This window comes from Acanthochromis polyacanthus, chromosome 12 (genome assembly GCF_021347895.1).
Source record: "Acanthochromis polyacanthus isolate Apoly-LR-REF ecotype Palm Island chromosome 12, KAUST_Apoly_ChrSc, whole genome shotgun sequence".
Taxonomy (NCBI): Eukaryota; Metazoa; Chordata; class Actinopteri; family Pomacentridae; genus Acanthochromis; species Acanthochromis polyacanthus.
Genome location: NC_067124.1, coordinates 39,585,116 through 39,595,006, shown reverse-complemented (window position 1 = coordinate 39,595,006; position 9,891 = coordinate 39,585,116). Strand labels below are relative to the sequence as shown.

General features: G+C 36.1%; 1 protein-coding gene across 1 annotated transcript; it reads right to left on the bottom strand.

The window, feature by feature from the left end:
* Positions 1-1,147: 1,147 nt before the first annotated feature.
* On the bottom strand, positions 1,148-9,155 carry zgc:92606 (uncharacterized protein LOC100000242 homolog). The gene is made up of 5 exons (XM_022201150.2): positions 8,955-9,155; positions 7,506-7,595; positions 5,793-5,871; positions 2,452-2,570; positions 1,148-1,576 (listed from the first exon to the last, which is right to left on the bottom strand). Exons 2-5 carry the CDS (start codon positions 7,593-7,595, stop codon positions 1,511-1,513), a joined length of 354 nt encoding a protein of 117 aa, XP_022056842.1. The 5' UTR covers positions 8,955-9,155; the 3' UTR covers positions 1,148-1,510.
* Positions 9,156-9,891: the final 736 nt, after the last annotated feature.

Sequence of the window (9,891 nt, the reverse complement as noted above, 5' to 3'; positions counted from 1 at the left end):
TTTAAGTTGCTCTAAACTTAAAGTTGCTCTATATCACTTTAAGTTGCTCTAAAATTAAAGTTGCTCTATATCAGTTTAAGTTGCTCTAAACTTAATGTTGCTCTATATTAGTGTAGGTTGCTCTATATCAGTTTAAGTTGCTCTAAACTTTAAGTTGCTCTATATTAGTTTAGGTTGCTCTAAAATTAAAGTTGCTCTATATTAGTTAAAGTTGCTCTATATCAGTTTAAGTTGCTCTAAACTTAAAGTTGCTCTATATTAGTTAAAGTTGCTCTAAACTTAAAGTTGCTCTATATTACTTAAAGTTGCTCTAAACTTAAAGTTGCTCTATATTACTTAAAGTTGCTCTATATTAGTTAAAGTTGCTCTAAACTTAAAGTTGCTCTATATTACTTAAAGTTGCTCTAAACTTAAAGTTGCTCTATATTACTTAAAGTTGCTCTATATTAGTTAAAGTTGCTCTATATTAGTTAAAGTTGCTCTAAACTTAAAGTTGCTCTATATTAGTTAAAGTTGCTCTATATTAGTTTAAGTTGCTCTAAACTTAAAGTTGTCTAAACTTAAAGTTGCTCTATATTACTTAAAGTTGCTCTAAAAATAAAGTTGCTCTATATTAGTTTAAGTTGCTCTATATTAGTTAAAGTTGCTCTAAACTTAAAGTTGTCTAAACTTAAAGTTGCTCTATATTAGTTAAAGTTGCTCTAAACTTAAAGTTGTCTAAACTTAAAGTTGCTCTAAAAATAAAGTTGCTCTATATTAGTTTAAGTTGCTCTATATTAGTTAAAGTTGCTCTAAACTTAAAGTTGTCTAAACTTAAAGTTGCTCTATATTAGTTAAAGTTGCTCTAAACTTAAAGTTGTCTAAACTTAAAGTTGCTCTATATTACTTAAAGTTGCTCTAAAAATAAAGTTGCTCTATATTAGTTTAAGTTGCTCTATATTAGTTAAAGTTGCTCTAAACTTAAAGTTGTCTAAACTTAAAGTTGCTCTATATTAGTTAAAGTTGCCTTCCTGAGACACAGACGGACAGAACTACCAACAGAATTCCTCCTCCGTATCTAAACCATTTGATTAAATGAGGAAAATAAAATGTTAATTTCAAACTAAAATGTGTAAAGTTTCACATTAAAATGACAAATGAAACAGAATTAGTTTTTTTTTGTTGCATTTTTTTTTTATTTTCCACAAAAGTTTACGATAATTTACAAAAAAAAAACTATTTGCATTAAATACATACGACTGAGAAAGATAAAGAGAGCTCCCTCGACATGGTTTCATTGACTTTTCTTTTACAAAGCGTTCTTTTTTGTTTTACACTTTCACCGAGTACGGAATCAACAGAAGTTGTAGTTTAAATACTGTCGAGGTAAAAGCAGCCCCCGGCTTCCACCTGGTCGGGACTAAAAATGTGTAGAATAAAGTGTTGAAGCGTTACAAACGGCCTGCTCATGCTCACACAGACGCTCTCCTCTCCTTCTCGCTCTGCTTTCTTTCCAGTCTTTTGCTCCTAATCAGGCGCCGTACACGCTCTCGTTGCTGTAGGTCATGTAGAGAAACAGGTCCTCGTCATGGTGCTCCTGAAGCACAACAAGCAGAAATAAAAACCACTCAGTTTAACCTGGAAGGTTCATGAAGAGCTGCTATTTATTTAAAAACGCAAATATAGAATGAAATTCTACAAAATCGCAGAAGCTGAGAATCTGTCACCAGTTCACAGAAGGAAATGTGCACAACTGGATAAACAGGAAAGAGATTTTTAGAGTTATCTTCACTGAAAAAAAATCATTTTCTTTCAAAAATTAGGACATTTCTAAGCGACCCCAAACTGGTGAACAGAAGTACACGAATTAAAGTTGCTCTACTTTAGCTAAAGTTGCTCAAACATTAGTTATAGTTGTTTTATGTTATTTAAAGCTGCTCTAAAGGAAGTTAAGTTGCTCAACATTAGTTTAAGTTGCTCTATACAGTTGCACTACATTAGCTAAAGTTCTCTATATTCATTAAGATTGCTCTATATTAGCTAAAGTTGCTCTATCTTAGTTAAAGTTGCTCTGCATTAGTTTAAGTTGTTCTATATTAGCTAAAGAATCAGAATATTTATTGTCATTGTCACAAGGACAACGAAATTACGCTCAGAGCATCCATACAACAGAGTTGATAAGTGCAAAAAAAAAAAAGACCTCACAGTAACAAATATAAACAGCCCAGTGCAAAAAAAAAAAAAAAGTTCCTCTATCTTCGTTAAAGCTGCTAATATAAGCCTCGTGGGCCTGAAAACAGCCCTCCTTACTGCTTGTCCAGCCTCACAGCTGACTGATGGGAACTCTCATCACTTTCAGAATGACTCAGTGTCACTTTTAGAGTCACTTCTTCTATTTACCGGCAGACAGTCCGAGATAGAAACAGTGAAGCGGCTCTGAGGGTTTCAAACGTGTGAATGCAGTCGGGTTACCTCATAGACGGCGGACAGCGGCGAGCTGGACGGAGGGAGGGAGTTGTTGACAAAGAAGAAGAGCGCTTCCTCTGGCCGCAGAGACACCCGCTGACGGATCAGGAAGCACAGCTGGCCGACTGAAAGCAGGAAGGACAGGACAGATGGTCAGGGAGGGTCACAGACTGAAGCTTTGACATTTCATTTTTATTTACATCAGATGGACAGGAAGCAGACTCGGGGGTCAGACTGAACCACAACCAGAGTTTTAATGAAGTCATCTGTAATGTTGGATTAAAAAAGGAAAATTAAAAAAACACCAACAAGTTACTGAGCTTCAACACATTTGACAAGAGTTTAATGATTTCGTTCATGAGCTAAAGTTGCTCCAAAATGAGGTAAAGTTGCTATACATTAATTAAAGTTGCTCTACATTAGTTGAAGTTGCTCTACATAAAAGTTGTTCTACATTAGTTGAAGTTGCTCTACATTAAAGTTGCTCTACATTACTTAAAGTTGCTCTACATTAGTTAAGTTGCTATACATTAAAGTTGCTCTACATTACATAAAGTTGCTCTATACTAGTTGAAGTTGCTCTACATTAGTTAAAGTTGCTCTACATTACTTAAAGTTGCTCTAAATTAAAGTTGCTCTACCTTAGTTTAAGTTGCTATACATTAGTTTAAGTCGCTCTACATTAGTTAAAGTTGCTCTACATTACTTAAAGTTGCTCTACATTAGTTTAAGTTGCTATACATTAAAGTTGCTCTACATTACATAAAGTTGCTCTATACTAGTTGAAGTTACTCTACATTAGTTAAAGTTGCTCTAATTAGTTAAAGTTGCTCTACATTAAAGTTGCTCTAAATTAAAGTTGCTCTACATTAGTTTAAGTTGCTATACATTAAAGTTGCTCTACATTAGTTAAAGTTGCTCTTTATTAGTTGAAGTTGCTCTACATTAGTTAAAGTAGCTCTACATTACTTAAAGTTGCTCTAAATTAAAGTTGCTCTACCTTAGTTTAAGTTGCTATACATTAGTTTAAGTCGCTCTACATTAGTTAAAGTTGCTCTACATTACTTAAAGTTGCTCTACATTAGTTTAAGTTGCTATACATTAAAGTTGCTCTACATTACATAAAGTTGCTCTATACTAGTTGAAGTTACTCTACATTAGTTAAAGTTGCTCTAATTAGTTAAAGTTGCTCTACATTAAAGTTGCTCTACATTAAAGTTGCTCTACATTAGTTTAAGTTGCTATACATTAAAGTTGCTCTACATTAGTTAAAGTTGCTCTACATTAGTTAAAGTTGCTCTACATTAGTTGAAGTTGCTCTACATTAGTTTAAGTTGCTCTACGTTAGTTAAAGTTGCTCTACATTACTTAAAGTTGCTCTACATTACTTAAAGTTGCTCTAATGTTGCTCTGATGATGTAAACATTCAAGTCACATGACCAACTAGCTGTTTATGACATCATCAAACATGGCCGACACCAGAACTGGAAATAAATCCTGAAGATTTCTCAGTTTGTTTCTTCTTCAAATTGGAGTTGTTTTTTTTTCATCTGATGGCAAACTGCTGCTTCTCTGCTCTGTTAATTCCAGCTAACGGAGCAACAGCGCCACCTTCTGGTACAGGTCTGGTACGACCAGGGGACCTTGTGTTCTAGAAATAACCTCCCTTCTCCACGGCTGTTCTCTGGGTTTTTTTGCACAGAACAAGCAAATTTCCTGACTTAATCCTCAGGTATTACATTAATATGCTGCCAGATGTAATGTAGAAATCTAATATAATCATCCTCTGTCTCGTTTGGAGGATCTGCTCTTTCTGGCAACGATCTTCATGCTGTGCAGCGACATGATTTAACCCTCGTGTCGTCCTGCGGGTCAAAATTGATCCGTTTTAAAGTTGGAAAATGTGGAAATAAAAGATAGTTTCACAGAGTAACGTCTGATGTCCACATTTTCAACATTTTTGGGAAATCTTTGTACATTTTTTGGTGGAAAAAAAAAAAGAAATGTTAAAAATGTTTCTTAAGAACATTCACACATTTTTTTGTGTGAATGTTGTTAAAGAAAATATTAGAAGTTTTACTGATATATATGGAATCACTTTACATATTTTTAGGATTTTTTAGAAAATGTTTTCACTTTTTTTCAAAAATATTTACAAGAATTTTCTTGCCAAATTTGGGGGAATTTTTTTTTTAAATCAAACTTTCAAGGGAAACTTTTGAGGAATTTTCTTCCTGAAGGTTTTGCAAATTTTCAGAAATTTGGGGATTTTTTTTTCAGACGAGGAAACAATATTTTTGGGTGTCCGTAAATGAAGACAACAGGAGGGTGAAAAAAAAAAATGCTTCAAACTTTAATTTAGAACCAACAAGGCAGCCTCCACATTTCTAAAGCAGGAAAATTAAATGAAAAACTTGCAAACTTCTAAAATGATCCCAGATCACAGGACGTCTGCGTTCAGTGAAACACGGTCGGGCTGCAGCTATCGATGAATCGTCTGAGCACGTTACGGCAGCACTGACTCTCATTTTATTTCTTTGTTTTATTTCTGCAACATTCCCCAAATAAGTCCATTTTAGCTGTTTGTATTTCTTGTATAATATACTTTCACCTATTTGTATTTTTTGTCTTATTCAGATTTTTCTTTTGTATTTGGACCTGTTTTAACATTCTGTGCTGGACACTCGCTGCATTTCATTCTGTATGCGACGAGTGGAAAAATCTAATCGAAAATGAAATCTAATCTCCTCTTCTCACTCAGCCTGATAGTTAAATAGAAACAAGAAAGGTGAGTCACTAAAGGACTACCATAGAAAAAAAAATCCAGACAGCAAGAAACTAAGTTGGAATTTATGTCAATAATGACTCGGTTTGTTTTTCCTGTGAAGTGACTCGCGTTATTAAAGCCATGATGTGCTTCCAGGTGAATTTCTCCACCTCTGCTTTAACCTCTCATCTTTCTGAGGAACGGCCCGACATGCCGCCTCTTGTTTTGTTTTGGGTTTCTTTCAGAACACTCTCAGGTATTCAGATCTCCCACCGTCAGACGTGATAACACTTGCAGGTTTTTTATAGGAGCTTCGACATGAAGGAGAATAATATTTCATGTTACTACTGGCAGCAGATCTGTCTTTTATCACTGTGGAGGAGAAGCTGATGAAGGGAAACTTTAACCACAGGTATGAGTCTGGGTCACTGCAGAATGTCTCAACTTTCCTTGAAATTATTTAGAAACAGTCGATGCGTGATTTTGAACACAGAATGATAGTTGAAACATCACATAAAGTCTGTAGAAGGTGTCTAGATACTCTAAACTTCCAAACAGAAGTACTATTTGTGTATTTCACCTGTTAAATCTGAGGGCACCAGGTATTTCTTCTTGTCCAGTTCAGGAGCTCGTGACCTCTGGGCTCGTTCCACGATGATCTGGAGAGAAAAACGGCAAAAAGACCCGTCATTAAGAATGAGACCGAGACAAAATCTGATCCAAAGCAAAGCCATTTATACCACCTTCACTTCAAGTTTGTTTTACTATAATCACAGACGTAGACTCTAACACAGGGCTGTCAAACTCATTTTAGTTCAGTTCCACATTCAGCACAATCTGATCTCAAGTGATCCGGACCAGAAAACTCACAGCATCATAAATAACCACAACTCCACGTGTTTCCTTTGTTTTAGTGCAAAGAAGTTCACATTTAATGAATTATCTTTTTACAAAATATTATGAGCCTCAAATTTCTTCAGAAAAATAAAACAAATCTGAACAACATCCAGCCTCAGTTTATCATTTGCACATTAAAACCTACAGATAACAGAGTGACTGCAAAGGAACACAACATTTAGTCATCTGGAGCTAAACGACATCGTGTTTTATTTTATGATCTAACCGACAAAAGCCAGACAGAAAACAACAAAAAACAAGACAGAATATGACAAAAATGAGACCCAAAACGAGAAAAACGAGACACAAAATGGCAAAATAATGGACAAACGACACAAACGAGACAAAAAAACAGAAAGACAGACAAGAACGAGACCAAAAAATTACAAAGGCGAGACACACAAAGCAAAAAAACAAACGAAGCAAGCGAGACAAAAAGGAAACACAACATGACAGAAATGAGAAACAAAACAACAAAAACATGAGACAAGCAACAAAAGTCAGACAAAAATAAGACAAGCGACGACAAAAACAAGGCAAAATATTACAAAAACAAAACGACAAAAGAACAATCTAGTATTTTACTTTATGATTAAAAAACGTTTCATGGCCTACAAATGATTTTAAATTTATAGTTTTATTAATTTAAAACCTGCAGTTAATGTCTTCTCTGGAATTTTTACACTTTGAGGGCCGGATTGGACCCTCTGGAGGACCACTTTTGGACCACGGGCCTCATGTTGGACACCCCTGCTTTCACCCTCCTGTTGTCCTCATTTACGCATACCAAAAATATTGTTTCTTAGTCTGAAAAAGTTTTTTAAAAATTCAGCAAAAAAAATTCTCAAAATTTCTGAAAATTTGCAAAACCTTCAGGAAGAAAATTCCAATAATTCCTAAAAGTTTCCCTTTAAATTTCTTTTTAAAAAAAACAACCCTCAAATTTGGCAAGAAAATTCTTGTAAATATTTTCAAAAAACGAATAAAAATCTTCAAAAAAATCCTAAAAATATCTAAAGTGATTACATGTATATCAGTAAAACTTCTAATATTTTCTTCAAGAACATTCACAAAAAACTCAACCAAAATCCAGAGAATTTCACTGGATTTTGGTTGATTTTTTGTGAATGTTCTTAAGAAACATTTTCGGCTTTTCTTTTTTTCCAACCAAAAATGTTCAAAGACTTCCCAAAAATGTTGAAAATGTGGACATCAGAAGTTTCACTGTGAAAGTATTCTTTTTCCCCACATTTTCCAACTTTAAAACGGATCAATTTTAACCCGCAGGACGACACGAGGGTTAACTAGATGAGCATAGTTTGTTTAAAGTGGCTTCTTCTGTCGAACAGAGTGAATAAACAAACTGTAAACATGTGGCGTTGTTAGAAACACTGACCGGTATCTTGTCGGGGTGTTTGGCCCGGACTCTCTCCCCCTCGGCTCTCCTCACCTCCAGTGGTACTGAACGCTGGTACAGACTGCTCATCTGGAAACAAACACCGGGAAACATGAAGTTTATTCACAATAGGTCGATTTAGCAGCGGACAAAGGAGCCTTCACCAACAGAGCACTCAGTCAGCAGCGATATGGACAGTCTGCAGAGAAAATCACTGTTCACTGAAGAGGAGACGGGACTCCTTTTAATCGAGTGTTCTGATGATGATCCTTCTTAATGTGAGAATAATATATTAGCTTTCCTGTATATCTGACTGTATTCAGAAGGATTGTTCAGTCTGAATTTCTCCTGTCGTCCTGCGGGTCAAATTGATCCATTTTAAAGTTTGAAAATGTGGGAAAAAATATTTTCACAGTGAAAACTTCACATTTTCAACATTTTTGGGATTTTTTTTTTAGCATTTTTTGGTGGAAAAAAGAGATGGAAATAAAACATTTCTTTAAGAACATTCAGGAAAAAATCAACTAATCTGCTACTAATCTGATCTGAGGCTTGTTGGAGAGTTTTGTTATTTTAACATGCAGATTACACAGCAAAATGATCAAAAACTGGGACGAAACGTTGAAAAGGAAGATTTGTGCGGAAATATTTCAACTACAGAGAGGATGATTGTTAAAGAAAAACTGTGTAAAAAACTGCTCTGGCTGTCTGTCAGTGTTATACCAGATGAGATGGGTTATTAAGGTGTTATGTTTTCAATTTCCTGCAGATTCACTCTTCTACAATAGTCCATCAATCATCCCAGAACATTGAGTTCTTTCCAAACTGTTCCTCAAGCCACCTGCTGCTGGGAAATCTCACATTTTTATAGAAAAATAAAAATAAAGCATGCATTTCCAATCATGTGCAGCCCTACAAACAATTCAGATTGAAATGACTCCAACCAGTCAATCAGTAAACATAAAAACAGCTGACAACTAGTCGATTAGTCGGTGCAGCTCTGACAGGAGCCCAAACATAACCTGCGGTTTACATCAGCTGAGAGCGGCGTAAACAGTAAACAAGGCTGTCAGCGCGAAGTAAACAAACATCCCCACATTGCGGTTTCACTTCATGGTCGGTCAGAGCCAGAAAAATCCAGATTTTCTGCTTTTAATCGGACTGAGAAGTCACGATGACAGCATTTTAACCGTTACCGAGGCCACGTCATGTCACAACAATAGCACCATGACCGGTTAAAACCCCCGTTTATCTACATCTACACACCAGAAATCCACCGAAACAACCACAAGAGCTGTTGAGTGTAATCAGCCGCCATGGTTTCTGCACATATTTGACATGTAAACGCATTTTTAGAGAACAAAACGAGCCGTTTACGGTGCTGGCTAGCAACGGTACAATGCTAGCAGCTGCAGCTAACGGGTCAACAGGACATTACCGTTAACATACCTTAGAAAAAGACAGAAATAAGGTTCAATGAGAACAGATCGGATACAGATTTACTCCGCTGGTCCCTTCTGTCGTCAAGTTTTATCAAAAAATGCCCGGCAGGATGTGTCTGAAAGCTCAGAAAACTGTCATTACGGACGGGAATGTGATTGCTGTCAAAGATGTCGGCTGGTCTACTTATTCTGCTCGGCGAAAACAACAACAAACATGGAGACACCCCGCCCTCCGAGCAGTGGACCAATCAGAAATTAGGACACAGATTGGCGTTGACAGATGACCAATAGAAGGGATGTATGGGTGGATTTGCGCCGCGTTCATTGGCTGAGTTTTGCCGTCTTTTGTCAACTGTCAAAGCCCTATTTTTCTTGAGTGACGGCACCGACAACAAATAGCAGAGCTTGAAAACTGAGCCGGGTAGCTGTGAGGTTCCGCCTACGGCCACGCCCAGCAGGGCTACGTGCGCCTCGTGTTTGACGTTGTTCAGTAAATAGCTGGGACAGGAACATGCAGAAACACATAAACACAGCTTCAGAACCAGATTATTACATTAAGTCTACATATATAGTTATTTATTATGTGACCAGCAGGTTTCTGATGGCTGCAAATTGCATAAACAAGAGAAAAAACACAGGTAAATATCACACTGTTGATGAATTAAAACTATTTCTATGTTTGATGTACATTTTTCTGCTATAAAAACATGCAAGCACACTAATTTTGTGGCTTTTTGGGGGTTATAACTGACTAGAGAACTACTGCATCAGTTGTTCTACTTTCATAGTGGACTAGAACCTGATAGAACATGGAGTTCATTTAACAGGAACATCTGGAATGAGACAGAAGCTGCATTTTCTTTTTAAATAAAGAGAATTTGAATAATTTTTGGACAGTAAAATGTGAAAAAACAACATAGAAATAGTCCAAATTCATCTTTAGC